The 19821-nt window shown below is 45.7% G+C and overlaps 1 protein-coding gene across 3 annotated transcripts in view; it reads left to right on the top strand.

Moving 5' to 3' along the window:
- Positions 1–19821, top strand: part of MICAL1 (microtubule associated monooxygenase, calponin and LIM domain containing 1) — a 42920-nt gene that overhangs the window by 3340 nt on the left and 19759 nt on the right. For all 3 annotated transcript variants that reach the window (XM_081915946.1, XM_081915944.1, XM_081915945.1), the window contains exons 2-7: positions 11136–11430; positions 14259–14466; positions 16078–16194; positions 16771–16872; positions 18392–18547; positions 19698–19798. In XM_081915946.1, coding sequence (XP_081772072.1) covers positions 11167–11430; positions 14259–14466; positions 16078–16194; positions 16771–16872; positions 18392–18547; positions 19698–19798 — 948 coding nt within the window. In that variant the 5' untranslated portion in view covers positions 11136–11166. The remainder of the gene's footprint in view (positions 1–11135; positions 11431–14258; positions 14467–16077; positions 16195–16770; positions 16873–18391; positions 18548–19697; positions 19799–19821) is intronic.

Genomic DNA, 19821 nt, shown 5'->3' with positions numbered 1-19821 from the left:
TCAGAGGATTCTCAAAAGGGGGTTACCTTAATCAAGCAAAAGGGAGGAGAAGGGAGAAGCGGAGAGGAGCCCAGTGGAAGACAGACGCAGCAAGAGGCGTCTCAGCCGGAACGGAGTAAAGGGGGTGGAGTCGTCAGCCTCTCGGAGGGAGCAGGATTAGGAGAGAACAGAGAAAGGGGGTTGGAGCAAGGTGTTCAGCCGGAAAGGGTGGAGAGCAGAACAAGGGGTGGTGTAGCGGTCGAAAGAAAGGTCAGCAGCAACGTACGCGCGCCAAGTTCAAACGTAGAGGCGCGCGGAAGTGGAGAGAGCTCAGGGGAGGAGCCCGGCCCTAAAGCCAGAAGGAGGGGGGAAGAGGCGGCAGAGGATTCAGCCTCAGGCGAGTCACGGAGAGAGGGAACCCAGGGGGGCAGGAAGACCCTGCGGAAAAGAAAGGAGAGGAAGAGGTGGTCTAGAGCCAGGCTATTAAGTTGGTGTGGAAGAGGGGAGGAGTCAGAGGGGACTTCAGCGGTCTAACGTGACAGACGTACGGCCACGATGCTGAACTGTACGAGAAGCAGAAATCTTCAATAAACTTTTCCTGTAAATAAACTGCAACGGAGTGAGGTCTCTTGTGAGCTGGGACCCGTCCTGGGTGGCCGTGACATTGTCCTTTCTGTTCTTACACTGAAAGCTTGCTACATCTTTTGTAAGTATTTTCTTTTGTGTTTATATTATGAGAACATATAAATGAATGCACTTCATTTCCACATAATAAATAAAAAAGGAAGGAAGGCGGTATGTGTGCTCACATGTCGCCCTAAACAAGGTGGCTTGTTTTAAACAACCCATAGTTAATGTTAACCTCAGTTTGCCAATATGGACAAAATGGCAAACTAATGTTTCTGAATTACTCCTGACTGTGCAGGAGCAGGAGGGAAGCATGGAAACACAAATCATGCTGCAGCTAGTTCAAGTTTGTGCATGTCACACTGAACTATGGTTTAGCACAGGCTTCCTCAACCTCAGCCCTCCAGATGTTTTGCGACTACATTCCCCATCATTCCTCACCACTGGCCCTGCTAGCTAGGGATCATGGGAGTTGTAGGCCAAAAACATCTGGAGGGCCAATGTTGAGGAAGCCTGGTTTAGCATGATGGTTTGTGTGCATCAGTTCTGTTGTGACCAGATTGGCTCGCTAAATGAACTGGGAGGGAAACCCAGCAAAAGTTCAACATTTTTGTCAGCTATTATCTGGCAGGAAATATGAGGAAAAGCCTAAAGGTTCAGAAAGTATGAGGGGTAGATGAGGAAAGTTCAGAATGTTCTATTTGTTTCCCTTTAGCTCATGCCCTTTTAACTGTTGCAAGTCTCATGCAAAGCATGATTGCATAAGCAGTAAGTATCCTAAGCCTGCCCTACTGGATAATCTGTGACATACAGACCAACCTGCTCCTCCAGAAACTACTACCCTTCTTCTTGTGACTTCTTTATTCTGAAAGACTTTATTCTTCAGCACTATACAAATCCAATGTGCAGGGCTCATCCAGGCTTTTTTTTTTTAAGTGACAAGTAACTTGCAGTGAAGCCCTGCCATTTCCTCAACTGCTTTCCAATGTGTGTGCAAAAGCATCCTTTTGTTACCTATATATCCAATGTTTTCTGCAGCATCAACACATTCTCCCTGGCTATTCTACCTCCACAATTTGGACTACAACTACAATCAACACATACTGTCCCATCGATAATGCTGAAAGGCTTTCTGTACATTTCACATTATGGCTAAATTAAGTTGGTGTATTGCTTTCACTGATTACATGGGAAATCCTTAAAGATCTTAAGTTTTGCTTTCATCCAGCATGTGCTTATTGCAGCTTTGCCCTCCAGATGTTTGGGGCTACTGCTCCCACCAGCCCCAGCCGGAATTGCTGCGCTGGCTGAGGCTGATCAGAATTGTAGTCCAACACATCTGGAGCCTGCCTTATTGCATCTGCATTAAGTTGTCATATAATGTCAAATAAAATAAGGACATTGCTGCAGGGAGATAAGGTTGTGGGGACCATTTGCTTCATATTTCAGTGTTTGTAACAATTCATAAAGTGGTGTGGGCATGGGAGGAAGGGGTGTGTTGCTGATCACGAATTATGACCAAAAAAATCTAACGGGCACCAGTTAATATATGTGGATCCCCATTCCATTCTACTTGGTGTATTCATGAATAGCATGATTCCAGTCTGGGAAAGAATGCAATTTTCCTAAGTATGATTGGCTGAACAGGACACTTGGGAAACGTGATATTTGGAATTGCAATCTAGTGCAGAATGTCGGAAGGAAATGGTAGGCAGGTGCAGTTTACAGTGCAAAGTCTCCAGCACCATACTGTGCCACCTCTTCTGTTTTGCTTTCATTGCCCAAGGATTAATAATTAATTATGCCTTTTAGCACTCTTTTAAATGTCTTCCCAGGTCAGAACAGAATACTTTGCATTCAGATTGCTCCTAGCACCTCAGGGTTTGTTCCAGTAAGGAAGTAACATTGTACAAAGGGTCTTCCAACCATTGTGAAATGGTTACTCCTCATGGTTGCAATTTTTTTTCCTTTCAGCTTCCATGCAATATTGGTGGTATCAAAATACCAGCCCGTATTCCTCACCCTGCTTTTAACCTGGATTTAACCTAAATGCTTTTTAAAAACAACCCATCTGCAATAGCAGAAGAATATGTTTACTGTTTTATGCCCCCCCCCCCGTCCTGAAGCACCCTAATTCTCCTTCACCTCACTGTCACATGGGTGTTTTGGCATCTCTTATGGCCAGATCTTGTGAAATTGTCAATTGAAAGCCTGCTAATCACTGTGATTCATGATGATGTCCTTGGTCTAGAGTCAGTGGTCAGTCTTCCGTCATTCCTTCCTACCACTCAACAGAGAAGTGTATTGTCTGTGATGGTTATAATCACTAACCAAGAGCTGTAGATAAGGACTGCAGAACCTTGACAGTTGCTTTTTCTTCTAGCAGATGTTAACATTTCAGGATGGGGAGAAAGTGCAAAAAGGAAAATGCTTCCTTCATCTAGCTGCGCCTGCTTTCTTTAGAGTGAGGACCTGATTTTTAATGTGCAAGATCTCCTTCTTCATAACATGGGTAAACTAAAGATGGAATATTTTGTAATACAGTCCCAGAACAAGTTTGTAATCTGTTAGATGGGGAATAAAGCTCAGGCAGGCTGGCAAACAAGTTTGGGTGGTGAATTTCCGAGCGATAACAGAGAGAAGGATTTGGATGTTTGTTTTTGCAAAACTGAAATCAAGCTCTGGATTGGTTTAGTGAAGAAATGGTAGCTAAACTGAAGCTCAGTCTAGGCAAGACAGAGGTCCTGTTGGTGGTTTCTTCTGCCCTGGAAAGTGGTGTTCACCCCACTCCAGAGTGGGTTGCATTCCCCCTTAAATCAGGGGTGAGGAACCTGTGGTCCTCCAGATGTTGATGAATGACAGCTCCTGTCCGTGTTGTCCAAGTTGGCTGGGGCTGCTGAAAGTTGGAGTCCAACAACACTGCAAGGGCCACAGGTTCCCTATCCCCTGATCTAGACTATGGCTACACCAGCAATCCTAGAGTGAGCAATGGGTGCTAAACTTTTTTTTTAGAGATGTTTCTTTGCCCTCTGGATTGCCACAGATTCTGTAACCTTTTATCTTAAACTCTGCTCACCCAGTGCATTTGAAGCTGATTATTCCCCCCAAAGTGTTCTGGGAACTGTAGTTTGATATGGGTACTGGGTATGATAGCTGTGTGAGGCGTAAAGTTCCCAGAATTCTTTGGGGGAAGTAATGTGCTTTAAATGTATGGTGCATACACAGCCTCTTATCCCTCTCCCACAATGTCCTGCACTAATTGCAGAAAAATAAAAGCAGGTTAGGGTTGGCTAAAGGAGAAACGACTTTCGAACTGGACTGAAGTTAGCTTTTTGTAAGGCCACCAAAATGGAAGATAGCCTAGTCTGCATCTTAGTGGCGTGCTGTGTTTTTTTTTTATGTCTGTTGTAAATGTGAGTCACACAAGTAGGTGTGTAATCATGCCAGTTGTGTAATCACGCTTGATATGCAGGTTCTCTGATGAAATGTGTAGTAGCCGAGAGGTGCACAGTTTGTTTATTTCTCTGCATAAGCTTCTTTCGATCCTGCACTGCATTGGGGAAGGGTTTTTGTTTGTGTGTAGTGATGTTGCGTGCTTTTGAAAAGATAGGTTCCTTCTTTGGTTAAGGCAGTGGTTTGGGATTTGGAAGGTCATTGCTTCAATCCTCTCTTCCTGTCTGGGAGCAATTACTCAAGATCACTTAGCAGGATCACTTACTCCTTTAATCTTCTGGTTGAACTCACACCTACAGAGGCTGAGGAGTCCAGTGTCAGGGCTTGTTCCTCCCTTGTGCAGTGCATGCTTGTGGGTGAAGAGAGGGTTGTGAATATGCAGTCTGGGGCTGGCAGTTCTTTTCCATCAGAGTGGTGGATGCAAAGCACAAGGATGTGGGTGTGGGGGGCATAGGAGTCACCGTGAAGTTTCAAAATATTTGGAAGGATCTCAGAGTAGGGGTGTGGCTTTCACAGGTATTTAGTGTGCAGAAGTTCAAAACAAATGCATGTGTTTGGCAGCCCTGGAAATCAAGCTTTAGACAGCAGGGGCTTTAGACAGTCCTATTCAACAGTGGTTGCAGATGGAGGGCACGGCAAGGCAAATATCTGCAGTGCTCTTTGTGTCTTCCTGCTTATGTCTGCAGTATTGACAAACAGATCGTTTTCAGGTCAGATTGCTGCTCCTGCAGTCTATTGCTCCAGTTGAGTCTCTTTGGAATACAGTGGTACCTCGGGTTACAAACACTTTGGGTTACTGACTCCGCTAACCTGGAAGTAGTACCTCGGGTTAAGAACTTTACCTCAGGATGAGAACAGAAATCGTGCTTTGGTAGTGCAGTGGCAGCAGGAGGCCCCATTAGCTAAAGTGGTACCTCAGGTTAAGAACAGTTTCAGGTTAAGAACGGACCTCCGGGACAAATTAAGTTCGTAACCAGAGGTACCACTGTATATTGAATAGAGACAGAATCTGATAGACACAAATGGTATCTCCAGGCCTCCCTCTACATTGCTTGATGCAGTCAGTACTGCAGAGCCTTTAAACAAGCTATGCTGAGCTTGCCTGTCTGAGGGCGCAAGCATTTCCTTATTGGTTAAGGAACCAGCTAGTTGCTTAGGATATTACATAAATAATTCGAAGGTGCAATTCGTTAATGTTCTTGAGTGTCTCCCTTGATCTCTAAAGCAGGTTTTTCTATATCAGTGCTATTGGCACAAGGGTGGGTGGGGGAATGGATTCTGAGATGTTCTTAGCGCTGGCTTTTGCTTCAACACAATGTTGCGTGCTGTGATGATCATATGATTACTGTCACTCCACTTCACCTGAGTGGATCTCAGGGCGGTTTACACCACAAAACCACAATATAAAAAATGCAAAATACCGTATTTTGTGCTCTATAAGACTCACTTTTTCCCTCCTAAAAAGTAAGGGGAAATGTGTGTGCGTCTTATGGAGCGAATGCAGGCTGCGCAGCTATCCCAGAAGCCAGAACAGCAAGAGGGATTGCTGCTTTCGCTGCACAGCGATCCCTCTTGCTCTTCTGGCTTCTGGGATTCAGAATATTTTTTTTCTTGTTTTCCTCCTCCAAAAACTAGGTGCGTCTTATGGTCTGGTGCGTCTTATAGAGTGAAAAATACGGATGCATAACAAAAATAAGATATAAAAAAAACCAATAACCTCCCCTCTCACGATACATTTGAAAGTATATCGGATGTTAATCAGCCAAAGGCCTGGTTGAAGAGAAACGTTTTCAGGTGGCGCCTGAAGGTGTATAATGAAAGCGCCAGACCATGGGTAGGCAAACTAAGGTCTGGGGGCCAGATCCAGCCCAATCGCCTTCTAAATCTGGCTTGCGGACGGTCCGGGAATCAGCGTGTTTTTATATGAGTAGAATGTGTGCATTTATTTAAAATGCATCTCTGGGTTATTAGTGGGGCATAGGAATTCATTCACCCCCCCAAAAAAGTCCGGCCCCCCACAAGGTCTGAGGGACAGTGGACTGGCCCTCTGCTGAAAAAGTTTGCTGACCTCTGCGCCAGATGAACCTTCCCAGGGAGAGCATTCCACAAACAGGGAGCCACTGCAGAAAAGGCCCATTCTTGTGTTGCCACCCCCCGGACTTCTTGTGGAAGAGGCACATGAAGAAGGACCTCAGATGGCGATCTTGGGGTCTGGGGATGGGATGTAGCCAACAATGTTAGCGCAAGAATTTCCACCTGTGCAGTAGTACTTCCTCTTCCTCTTCTTTCCTCTCCTTATGCAACTCCTGTGCCCCTCTAAACAGATTTTTTTTTGCACTGGTGAGGTGGGTTGCACAGGGAGTGGAGTGGGACAAGAAACCCTATTGCATAGGAGGTCCTTGCGCTAACAGGATGACTCCATTAAATGCAACCAGATTTGGTGTGTATCTCAAATATTTCCCTGAGTTGAAACCTTGGGAAAGAGTCTCTGGGAAAGGGTCCTATATGCTGTTCAAACAACTGGCAAAGAAAGTTACTGATTAAGCCTGGGCAGCATATAGTTTGTCATGATTCAAAGTTTTGAGGAAAACAAGCTTTACTGAAATATTCACAAAAGTCTATGCCATAAAATATTTCTTTGTCTTTAAGGTAACTTCCGTTGTGTGTTTTCACTAACAAGGTAGCTCGTTTCACAAATTTCTTTCAAAATTTTGATGGGTGTTTTTTCCCACAGTCAGAGAAATTTATTGCATGGCGGTTGGAGTCTGGATCACCAAGTGTTCAAAATGTGAGACGTATGCTTTCAAATTGCAAGTGTCAGAAGATACTTAATCTTTAAGTTTCAAGGATTGAAAGGAGAGGCCATTGAAACAGCCCTCAGAGACTTCCTTAGATAGCGAGTCTCCTGGCTAATATCCTGTTTACTAATACTTGGCACTGTTGGTTCCTCCATACCCACCCACCCCCTGTTTAATTTACAAGTCAAATGTACCCAGACAGTTTCCTGCCTTACATGACCCTCACTGGGGAATGAGGAGGACTTAATCATAGATGGGGAGGGATTATAGTCTTGGTTGCCATTGTCCTTTGTGTTCACTGTATAACAAACAGCTTCCAGTTCTGGTTGATGTCAGCATAGGCTTATTAATCCCAAATGTCTGAAATGTAACGGTTAGCATTTTTAAAAAATCTATTTTTTGTTGTTGTTGCTTCTAGGGTTAGCCTGTACCCTCATGCACACTTTTCCAGCAGTAAACACCACTGGGTGTACTTCTGAGTAAATCTTGCAGCACAGAGCACTTTTCAATGTTATATATTCAAATCCTCCTCTCCAACCATAGCCAAAGCATAACTCCTGCCAGAAGAAAATGATTGAAAGAGAGGAACTCATTGGGTTGCCAGACCCCAGTGTATCTCATGTCTGGAAGATAGAGAACAGAGGAAGTGGGAAGGAAGGCAGGCAGGAATGATGTAATATTCCTCCCTCGCCCCCTCATTTTGAGGGAATAACCATGTGACACACTGGAGATTTGTAAAAGTGGTTCCCATGACAAACAGCGTGCTTGACAAACTGTGCAAACATTTGCATATAATCAGGAAGTGTCAGTGAAATGCACTTGCTTTGTATGTGTGCGTGTCCAGGGTTGGTATTCGTTTGTCTCAAGGGACAATGGAGTGCGCCTCTAGGGGTGAGGTCAAACCACTACATTAGCAGCCAGCACTAAAGTGACCTCTTTGGGACGCAAGCCTGGGCAGTGTGTAGGTCCTGGGATGCCCAGAAGACAACACACACACACACACACACACACACCCTGCCTTGCTGATACGGTCCAGAGGAAAGCAGAGCAATATGTTTGGCACCAGCTTGGCTGCAGGAATTGCCGGAAGGAAGTGTACAAGGCGCCATCCAAATGCCTTAGGAACTCCACTCCGGATCTGTGTAGGGTTTACTCCTTAGTCTTGTCTTCTTCCAAAGATACCCCGCAAGGCAGCAGAGGTTTAAGATCAGAGTCTTCCTTCTCCTAGTTGGGCTACCTTGCCTGGTTGACGAGTCCCACCTGCACCCTACAGCACATGCAGAAACTGCCTTCTTGACTGTTGGACCCACTATTGGTCTCGTCCACTCAATCCACTGAAGCCTTTCTTCACACGCAGGGGAAATCCCTAACTCACAGAGGGTTTGAGACCCATCGGCTACCCTCATCTGGTTTAGCTGGCCAGTTGAAGCTGTTTCCCGGGGTGTGGCCACTGTTGCATGCTGACAGCTTCTAGGAGTCACAGATCAGAGCTGAGTGCAGGGTGAGGACCAAAGGTGGACAAGCTACCCTAGAGGGAGCATTATATGTCCCCCCCACCTCATGGCATGCTACCCCCCAACACCCCAGGGTAATGTGTGGTAAACGGTAACTCTTGCATGTCCTCTCTGGGGAGAGGCCTGTGCATCTCATGTGGGGGAATTTTTTTGCACTAAATCAAATTATTTCCTTCCTATATTTATCCAAGAAATCCAGAAAGAGGACATGTGCCTGATGTTTTCTTTGCCATACCATGAGAAATCACACTGGGTTGGTTCTGGCTGAGTGCTATGATGCCACCAACCAACCTCCCCATTTTTCAGTTCATGTGGGGCAACTCTGGAGATCTGTGAAAAAAGCAAAGGGAGCCATATTGGTTCACAAGAAATATTCCAAAATCCACATCATTCTAAGGACCAACAAAAATGTTACAAACTCTGTAGTGGACATAGCTTTCATGCCCAGAGTCTTTGTACAGCTCAGTTGTTAACACTGTGCATAAAGATGTTTGTACAAGATGAAACATATATTAGAAAAAACGTATTTTAGAGTTGGAAGGACTCACAAATGGAGCAGGGCATCCACTGCCACACCACCACTGATAGGTAATGGCCCAACCTCTGCTTAAAAACCTTTAACTAATGAGAGTTCACCATCTTCTATGACATGAGAGCTGCAATGTTTAATGTTTAACTAAATGCAGCCATGGAATATGTGAGTGCTAATTTGATTAGGGAAGAAGCACAGAGGTGAATATTTTTACCTTCTTATCCCTGCACTGTTTGCCTGATCTAAATTGCTCTCACACAGATGTGTGTATATGTACACACGCACACACACACACAAACACACTTGCTATTTCTTCCATTCAGAGAAAAATACTGGCATGATACAAGTTCCTGTATCGCACACACACAGCAAATAGGCATCTTGGGGAGGGCAAGTTCAATCAGGAAAACATGGGGCAGATGGATTAAACACCTGCACCAAAACTTCCTTGATCAAATTGGCTGCCCAATGACTTCACAGCTGCATTAAGTAAAAAAATAAATTAATGCCCTGGTGCTAAGAAGTCAGCATTCTAGGCAAGGAAAGCTGACTGATTTCAATGAAAGACAACTTTCTCCATGCAATGCATGCCTGAAGATATATATGCAAAGCACTTGAAAGAAACATCATTAGCAGAAGTTACACCAGTCAACTGTTTTATTATCCTTTCTGTGTGCAGAAGGCAAGAAGGAAATAGCTCTTTCTCCATGGTTAGTAAACGATTATATATATATATATAGAGAGAGAGAGAGAGAGAGAGAGAGAGACATGTGTGTGCACATTTGTTTCTGCAAACCAGAAAGAAGTCACCTTTCTCTTTAGACACTGTAAGAAATTTCCCCAGCCTGTGTCAGTCTTCTTTAGCAACAAATGTGGTTGAGTGGGTGCACAGGAAGTTGCAAACCACGAAGCTGGGGGAAATTAGTACAGAACGCCGAGCAAGTCACTGTGTTAGGAAACTTAGGGCTGCGGTTAGAGAAATGTGCAGGCTGCTTTGTAGTGCTTCCAAATTACAGCTGTATCATTGCAGCAGGTAAACACATCACTCCTCCTTCTCCTGAATATGAATAGGCTGCAGCGGGACAAGTATATCAACTGCCCATAACATTCTTGTTAGAAATATATAGACTATTTCCTTGAAAATCAGGACACATGTGCAGATTAATCACTTCATCACTTTCCTTGTTTGCTAGAGTCTTTTGTATTCCTGCGTTCTTTGCTAAAGTCTGTATATCTTGCATTCCAGAATTAATATTGATTAAGAAAGTCAAAGAGCAGCCGAATCTTGTGTAGCCTCTAGTCTTCTGCAGATCTGCTGTTTAGCACAAAGCAAACCTGAATTAAGACTTTTCATGCATACTCTGTGGTCCAGACTTGGCGGGTGGGATGCAAATGGACTGAGGGGAAAAGGAAGTGGTGTTTTTCCACTTCAGATAACTTCCCAGCTATTTCTCTGGGCCCGACGTGCATGAGTCAACCATGGTGTGCAACATTTTCACACTGACTGTTGGCTTTGTCTGTGAAAGGAGACAGACCTTTGCTTGGAGGTAGAGCTTGGGTTTTTCCTAATGCTGCTGAGGGCAAAATGTGCACCCTAACTGGGAATAAGCATATGTTTTTATGCTCTTTCCATTTTCTGTGCTAAATATGACTTGGGGCTTTTCAAATATGTAAATATGTTTCTTTGGGATTTGATAGTCTGTATATGCCTATCACAGTTAACATCTGACCTCTAGACACTAGAAGTAGTGGTGGTGTTATAACTCAGGGGTGGGGAACTTCTAGGCCGTGATCCAATCTTGGCTAGGCAGGGGTCCAGTCTGGCGCCATGGGGCCATTTCCCCCATATCACGCCCACTTGTCAATCAGCTGGTGTGCTCGCTGTTTCTCTTGCATCTATTAAGCTGGGCCATGGGCCATGGGGTATGGGAAGATAAACCCCACCCCTGGAATAGCTCAGACAAGATACATTGCTTTCAGACTTCTACATCTGCTCATACTGCATGCATTTGCTCTCATGTCTAAGCTTGAGCATGTCTTGAGTTCAGACACAGCTCTTCTCCTGAACAGGACCTATGTATAAGGCTGCATATGGGTGTAAACAGATAAGTATGTTGCATTCCCCTTCATCTCCCAAGGGGGAGCAGCTGGAAGCAAGGAGTTATGTCTTGTGTTGCCTTGCAATGCCAAAGGAGCTGTTGATGCTCACCTGTTGCTTTCTTTCTTTTCCAGGCTTCTTCTTTGCCCCTGAGTTCCCAGGAGGATGAGCCAGCAGAATGGGGAGCAGTCCAATCTGTCTCATTCGCTCTTTGACACTTTTCTCCATGCCAAGCAGTGCAAAGAGGTGCTGGGAAGTTTTGAGGCGCTTTGCAGACACCTGGGACTGGAGCATACTGGCCAGCTCCAGTTCTATCACAAACTCAAGTCTCGTCTCAACTACTGGAGTGCCAAGGCTTTGTGGACCAAGCTAGACAAGAAGGCCGGGCACAAAGACTATGATCAGGGGACAGCATGCGCCAACACCAAGGTAAGGTGGCAGAACTGCAGTTGCTGTGCTGCAGAGAATAGCCTACCTCAGGGTTGGGGGAACCTTTTCGGCCTGGCGGGCCACATCTTTATCTCCACCACCCTGCCAACTTTTGACAGGTCATTTGTGCTGCCCACCTGTCAACGTTTGCCCACGGGGGAGATGCTACACAAAGGAGGACTGAACTCTTTATGCATCAGCTGATGTGCCAGGAGTTCAGTTCTGCTTTTTGCAGCCGTGTCTCTACCTGCCTCACACCTGATGTCACAAATGACATCAGATGTGGGGCAGGTGCAAGTGGTTTTAGAAAAATGGCCATGTGGGCCAAATAGGAACACCTGGTGGACCAGGTTTGGTCCATGGGCTGAAGGATCTGCAGCCCTTGTCTACTTGATGGTCATCACATGATATGCTGAACATTCTAGGCCTGTCCACTGGTAGTCAATACCAAGGACCATCTTCCCGTGTTTCCCAGATGCTGAAGCAGGCCTATTTCTTAAATGTGTGCTAAACTTCAGCAGTACAGATGATCGTATCTGGGTTATTTTTCTGTGGTTGCTGTACCTCTAGCTCCAATTCCTGATTTGTTGCTATACGTAATGTAAACATTAGTTCTGCCTACCTCTACGTGCATTGCTACAATGTTTTATCATTACTTCCTAGTTCTTCCCTTACAGAAGTAGATCATCTGTTGTGTTCCTGTTATTCTAAAAGATAACTCACACTGATAATGGTGGGGTTTCCATTGATTTCCAAACGTGTAGGAAATTGTGCTCCTGAAGAACCCTTCCAAAGTTCGCTTTACGCATTAAAATCAAGATTTAATTGCATCGTCACCAACAAACCAATCATCACACAGCACATAAGCAAATGGAGATGAGGCAGTATGGTTTCTCCGTAAAACCTCAAAACAACAAAATGTCAATTAAAATTAAAAGGAAAAATTGAGAAAGACCAGTGTTGTGAAAATCTTTCAAAATATGTAAACACTTGGAATTGTGAAACCTGAAGGAAAGGAAAGAAAGAGAAGCCATTCCTTTATATATATATTAATTTTATTTATTAAATTTCTATCCCACTCTCCCTCCCAAAGGAGCTCTGAGTGGCTGTTAAAAGATTCTGTCCATGAAACCCTGTAGCTCAGGAAAACCACCTTCCCTGCTTAACATCACACCCAGGGATGCCTAATATAATTGACAATCCAGCCATGTGAGAAATGCAGGGAGCCCTTGCGGTCGAGACTCCAACTGTTACCGCACGGAAGAATGTGTTGCAGGGGGATTAAATGCCCTACTTTTGTGCTAAATCATATGGCCAAGTAACCACGGGACAGAAAAGCCTACAGGATGGTAAATTGGTACTTTGTATTGTTTCCTAGTTCCCTTGGGAGTGAGCTTCTGTTTCAGAAACACTTAACATCTTCCTAGCACTTAAGCAGCAACAGGTTGTTGCTGGGAAAACGTGACTCTTTGCTGAGCTTGTGGAGCTTTGGGAATGTGAAGTGCTGAACAGTCTGGACTGTGGTTGTGTGAACATCGCCGCTGATGATGAGTGACTCTTGGCTCCATGTTGCTTTGTGACTCTGTACTCTGTCCAGGGCTGGCTCTAGGTTTGAGAGAACTGGAGACAAAGGGGACTCTGGAGGGCCTTGCTGGGCTTACTTAGTGGCAGCACAAAGCACTGGATGGCAAGGAAGGTGTCCTGAAAATCTCTCTGAGCCTTTGCCGGGCAGCTAGGGATGGTTGATTGAATTTCCCACAATGCCCTGTCCTGGAACAAAGCTATGCCATCTAATGGGAGATTGCCATTTTGTGGCTAGACACGGCTAGGAGCATCAGGCTGAATTTCCTTTTAAGTGGGGGAGGGAACCACTGGCAGGAATAGGGTTGACCTTTGGCAGCTTCCCAAGGATGCTCGGTGCTGGTCTGTGAGTTTCTGCTCTATGGAGCAAGGGCTGCCTTCATTCCAACCCCATACACGGATTCCAACTGCCTTTGAACGGAGGCTAAGCAGTTCAGCTTGAGGCAATTGCCAAGATAAGCCTTAAACATACGCTCTGAGAGAAGTATGTAGCAGATCTCGGAATGCTCTGCAGAAATAATGTTTGGATCTGCAGTGACTTGTTGGGGTGTACAGGCAAGATGGGCAGCATCAGGCCTTAGGTGGTTTAGAGTGTAAACATCTGTTGCAAAAAATCTTGGTGGATGTTTAAGAACTTCCCGTATGGCTGGATCTGTTGCAACAAAGCATGATTCAAATTCTGACTGTCCACTCATGTGATTGAACGGCTGCTTTGCTGAAGGAGACTGAGACAAGTCACTCTGTGTGGGTTTACCATACTTAAGTTCCGTGCTAAAACAGGGTTTTTTTGAAAAAAAAATCCCTGAAGAAGGCATTTATAGTAGTGAGGGGACAAGACCATGGTAATGGCAAAAAAACAGTTAACTGCAGAGCAGTGGTGTCCAAACTTTTTTCAAAGAGGGCCAGATTTGATGAAGTGAAGGGCCGTGAGGGTTGACCAAAGTTGTTAACCTTTTTTTTAGGTCACTCAGGAAGTAAGCTGCTACAGGGGCCAGATTAAACCAACTGGCAGGCCGGATTAGGCCCCTGAGTTGGACTTTGGCTCCTGGGTCTTCCTTTGCCTCTGAAAAGCAGCATTCTGCCCGCCTGCTCTTTTGACACAATGCCAAGCTCACAGCCACTCTTATGGATTGTATGTTACCTGCCCGCTCCAGAGGCTGCGGCTACGGCAGCTTCCAAGTGTGAGCACTGCCTCCTTTATGGCACCATTTTATAAACTTCCCACCCGGTGATAATTCTTTTTCCAGTGCCTGATTATTGGGGCAGGCCCTTGCGGCCTCCGCTCGGCGATTGAACTGGCCTTCCTTGGAGCCCACGTGGTGGTGGTGGAGAAGAGAGACTCCTTTTCCCGGAACAATGTGCTGCACCTTTGGCCTTTCAGCATCCAAGACCTGCGGGCTCTGGGAGCGAAGAAATTCTATGGCCACTTCTGCACAGGATCCTTGGATCACATCAGTAAGTAATGCAGAATGGACCAGGGCAGGGAAAGGATCTTCAGCATTATGGAACAGTGGCGAGAAACCAGCATTACCAGCTAATGGGAGCTAGTAGTGGTGGGAGTTGGTAGGTTGGAATAAGAATAAAACTAACTAACTAACTAACTAACTAACTAACTAACTAACTAACTAACTAACTAAATGGCTTTGTCTAGAAAGTGTTTACTGAAAAAGCCGTTTAAAAGTGCATTTAAAGGTCCAGCATCCCTATGTAAACTGAACATTTACTGCAAAATGTAGCATTTCTGCTTTTGAAAGGGCATTCTCAGGAATTGGTTCTTACTAGATAGCTCAGTCGATGGAACATGAGGCTTTAATCTCAGGGTTGTGAGTCTGAGCCCCACAAGATTGAGCAAAAAGATTCCTGCATTGCAGGGGGTTGGACTAGTTGACCCCCCCATGGTCTCTTCCAGCTCTACGATTCTATGGTGTGTCTCATAAGGAGGATTGTGTTTCATTGAGGGAACTGCAATGGGTACCCAAATTAAACTGTACATCTCAAGAAAGTAACTGTACATCAAGGTGGTACCAATTCAGGAAGAACAGCATTGGATCAGTGTTTCAAATAAATTACCGTATTTTTTGCTCCATAGGGCGCACTGGACCATAGGGCACACCCAGTTTTTTTTTTGGGGGGGGGAAATCAAGGGGGAAAATCTTATTTCCCCCCCAGCCCCAAAGAGCAGCGTACAGGATGTGCATAACCTCTCCCTGCCAGAGGGGCTGCGTGCGGCTATGTCACAAGCCAAGGCAGCCAGCAGGATGGATCCCACTGGCTACTTTGGCTTCCTCTTTAGCCCCATGCAACCTCTCCCTCCTGGGAGAAGCTGCGGGGGGCTAAAGAAGCCATAGCCCCATGCAGCTTCTCCCTGCTGGAGGGACTGCGCACGGCTATCCCTGAAGCCTGGAGAGTGAGAGGGGTCGGTGCGCACCGATGCCTCTGGCTCTCTAGGCTTCAGCGAAAGCAACATGAAGCCTTTGGAGTATGGAGGGAGTGCTCCCTCTGCGCTTCGGAGGCTTAGCGTTGCTATCACTGAAGCCAAGGAGCCTGCATTCGCTCCATAGGACGCACACACATTTCCCCTCAATTTTTGGAGGGGAAAAAGTGTGTCCTATAGAGCGAAAAATACGGTAATAAATTGTGAAAGTAAATAAATCGGTCAAATTGCCGGTGTGGCAGAGGAATTAGCTGACTTTAGTGATCATTCCTGTCTTTTGGGCTTTGCTTTCACTTTAACACTATTGGCTTATTGGAGTTTAGCTTGTTGCACACTCCTCCCCCCCCCCCCAACCTGCATCTAGAAAACGCTCCATGGTGCCATATTCGATAGCTCTTTGGGACTCAGTATCCCTCTTGTTGAAGCTGGGGAGGGCCATGATTTTCCAACCCCATGACAGGGAAATCATGGAACAGACTTCTTTCTGAAATTGGAAGAAGAGGTGGCTGGAAGGTGGAGCTGGGGTTTAAGGCAGTGCTTGCCTGAGGGCAACTTTGAAATGGGCACAGGTGGGCTTGTTTGTTTGTTTAATTGGGCCAGCTCTGCTAATCCTCTCCTTCTCCATCTTGCAGGCATCCGTCAGCTGCAGCTGATCCTGCTGAAAGTTGCCTTACTCTTGGGGGTTCAGGTTCACATCAATGTGCAGTTTAAGGGGCTCGTTCCACCTGCAGCAAATTCAGATGGACAAGGTAAGAACGACAAAAGTCTCAAGCCTTTGGAGTCCTTAAGGGCAATGCACCAATCCACACCCCTTGTTTCTGCAGGTGAGAAGGTAGCTCAGGACGTCACAGTGAAAAACTGTTTCATGGATGAGTTTCTTTTCTGTTCTGCCTCCACTTTCAAATGTTCATTTCGCCCTTACTTTGCCATAGAAGCAGAACCAGAAAGAAACCAAGCCATTAGACACACCCTGCCAAAAAAATGCTCATGGTCTCTTCACATCATTCGCAACGCATGGCTCTGAGGCACGTCTTGGTCAAGCTGTTACATTTTCATGGATGTCCTGTTGGCTACAGGTCCCTCCACAAAGGCAATGCCATCTCCAAAATTGTGAACAAATGCAGTTCTTGAGTTTCAGACCAGGACATTATGGTGCCCTTAAACACATTCCAAGACAGGATTGGGTTGCTTTTGAGACAGAGACCTGCAGCTTCTCCTGCTTTGTTCCTGCTTTCTTTATAAACATGCAAGTCTGGGGAAGGGTCTGGTGGATTTGGCGGTCTTTGCAGCAGGGATCCTGATGATTCCATCCTCTGTTATTACAGTCAGTGGCTGGAGAGCCACCCTACATCCTCCTTCGTGTCTCCTGAACCAGTGTGAATTTGACGTCCTCATCTCTGCCGGTGGTGGCAGGTTTGTGCCAGAAGGTAAGCAGCCCTTTAAGGCCTCTAGTTAAGATTGTGGGAGAATTTAACTGGGTTTTTTGATGCTCCAGGTGTCTTATCAACAGCTCCTTAGGCCTCTAATAGCATCTCTCCTCAACACTGGAGGAAACTTGTGCCTCTGGCCTTGTGATGAACAGGTTCTCCCCTTCCCCTGTACTGAGCACCTCCAGCAGATAGAATAAAGGGCAAAGCTACAAATTTCTAGGAACAAACAGGGCAACTCAATGCAGATGCAGTCCAGTTTGTAGATATGGCGCTTAGCCAAGTGAAAGGCCAAAGCATTATTGCAGACTTTGGGGATGGCAGACACTTCCCCAAACCTCAGCTTTTATGACACTCAGAATTCAGGGGAGCCCTGCTTCCTATATTTTTGGTTGTTTGGGGAAATGTTTGTACAGTATTAATATTTGCCCTGGAATCTGCAAGCTGAGTGAAGTAGAGTAAACTGAAATTGCCTCTTTTTGAGAGTGTTTAAATGTTTTTCATTTTGTCAGTTGGGGAGTTGGCCTAGAGACCATGAGTTTGACACTTAAGGTTTTGGATTCAGGTAGGTAGCTGTGTTGCTCTGACGCAGTAGAAATAAATAAATAAATAATGTCCAGTAGCCCTTAGAGACCAACTAAGTTTGTTCTGGGTATAAGCTTTCATGTGCATGCACACGAAAGCTTATGCCCAGAACAAACTTAGTTGGTCTCTAAGGTGCTACTGGACATTTTTTTTTTCTGACTTAAGGTTTTGCTTTCATCTGCTCTGCTTCTCCTGATCTCCCTCAATACCAAATCAAGGGCTCCTCAAGAGGCCTTTAGGTGCGTCGGCAAGAGCAGCTGCCCAGCCTACCACAACGCCAACCACTGATAATAGCTTGGGTTATAAAAAAATCTGAAAGGCATCTTGCCTTGGGGCAGGAGAGGAGATGAAAAGCAAAGGGAGAGGGAACAATCTCTTTAGACGCTTTGGCACCAGGAAGCTGGCTCTGGTGGCAGCTTTTACTGGGGCTTGCCCAGACCATTTTCAGAACTGACCTGCCACTCCACTCCAGCATTTCCTTGCCCCTCTCCTTTCATTTCCCACACCTTTATAGGAGTGCTGCAGTATTTTTCAAGCCCTACCAACAATTCCCCAAACAGAGAGACCCAATTCGGCTTTTGTGAAATGCTGCTAGCATTTCAGATCGTAATAGATGAGTACAATTGCCGTCCTGCCATGGTGCTGAGCTTTCTCGCAACGTTCAATCAGAATTCCTCATGGTGTCACCTTGAGAGCTGGTAAATCCCATGCAACTCTTCAGAGATCATGATATTCAATGGAGCTGGGGCTTGGCATTTGCTACTCCACTACTAGAAATAGAGTGGCTAGTCTGGACACTTTTGGGGTGTTACCATATTTCAGATGAGGGAACAGGCCCCATGTTCTGTTCTTCTATCCTTTACCTAGTCCTTTCACAAACTGCCAACCCTTCCCTTTCCTTCAGGACTAGCTCTCTTTGTGTGTTTATCTCCAGGCTTTAAGCGGAAGGAGACCCGTGGGAAACTGGCCATTGGCATCACCACCAACTTCATTAATCACCACAGCAGGGCTGAGGTGGAGGTGGCCGAGATCAGCGGTGTGGCTCGCATCTACAACCAGAAATTCTTCCAAAACCTCTACAACAAAACAGGTCTGGGCCGGATGCTTCTTACCTACAGTTAATGACACTTTCCCCTTGTGCCTTCAGTAAAATCTATGTCATTCTGTAGTTTGCAGTGAGAGAAAACGGGGAAGCCCACACAGCAAATGGAAAAGGGTCAACCTGTTTCAAATACCTTTTTGACCAGTCCTGGATCCTTGCCATTTTGGATACATTCCAATAGAAGCTGAATAAATTATGTAAATCTGCTTGTTTGGGTAGTTTAACAAATCAGGCTTTCTTGGCATGGGATTTTTGGCAGATAGGATATTTGTTTCCTCAAGTGCCAACTATATAAAGCTCTGTAAGCACAAAGGAAGAGCTCTCTTGGATCAAACCAAAGACCTGCTTTGTCAAAAATCCTGCTTTCTTACAGTGGCCAACCAGATGCCTTTGGGAAGTCTGCAAACCAATCATGAGGGCAATGGCCAGCCTCCCCGACTTTGGTTCCCCAGCAATTAGTATTCAGAGACACGCTGCCTCTGGTCTTGAAAGCAACATGCAGCTATCATGACTAGTAGCTATTGATAGCCTTCCATGAATTTAAATCCATGTAAGCCATCTTACATGTTAATAATAATAATAATAATAATATATGTATACCCCGCCCATCTGGCTGGGCGGCTTCCAACGGAACATTATAATACAATAACCTATTAAACATTAAACAGGGCTGCCTTCAGATGTCTTCTAAAATCTGGTAGTACAAAGTACCATGTTACATCATCAGAAGGCTTTCCTCTTGTACAATGGAAATTCCCTCCTCCTCTTCCTGCTGTGTGTGTCCTGTATTCCCCCAAATCTACACTAGAGTGTTGGGGGAACCCCTGGAACAGATTTAGGGGCACGGGGGGCAGTGGCATAGCGTGGGTTGTCAGCACCCGGGGCAAGGCAAGTAATTTGCGCCCCCTAACCCGTGGATTTTAGCACTCAAGTGCGAGCGAGCGCCCCCCAGATGTTGCGCCCGGTGCGGCTGCCCCCCCTGCACCCCCCACGCTACGCCACTGATGGGGGGAGAAGAGGGCAGAAGAACATGCCTTTGCCCAAGCAGAAGTCCTTGCACTGATGGGAGCTTTGCGTAGTGCTAGGCTGAAAACAGCCCCCAGCCTTTAACCTTCTGCTTGTGTTTGAACAATTATAGGCATTGACTTGGAAAACATTGTCTACTATAAAGACGACACTCATTACTTCGTCATGACAGCCAAGAAGCAGAGCCTGCTGAAAAAAGGAGTTATCTTAAATGTACGTATAGAGACTGAAGCTCC

This window comes from Podarcis melisellensis (assembly GCF_964234715.1).
Source record: "Podarcis melisellensis genome assembly, chromosome: 6".
Classification (NCBI taxonomy): domain Eukaryota; kingdom Metazoa; phylum Chordata; class Lepidosauria; order Squamata; family Lacertidae; genus Podarcis; species Podarcis melisellensis.
The sequence above is the reverse complement of the archived record's forward strand: the minus strand, read 5'-3'. Positions and strand labels throughout refer to the sequence as shown.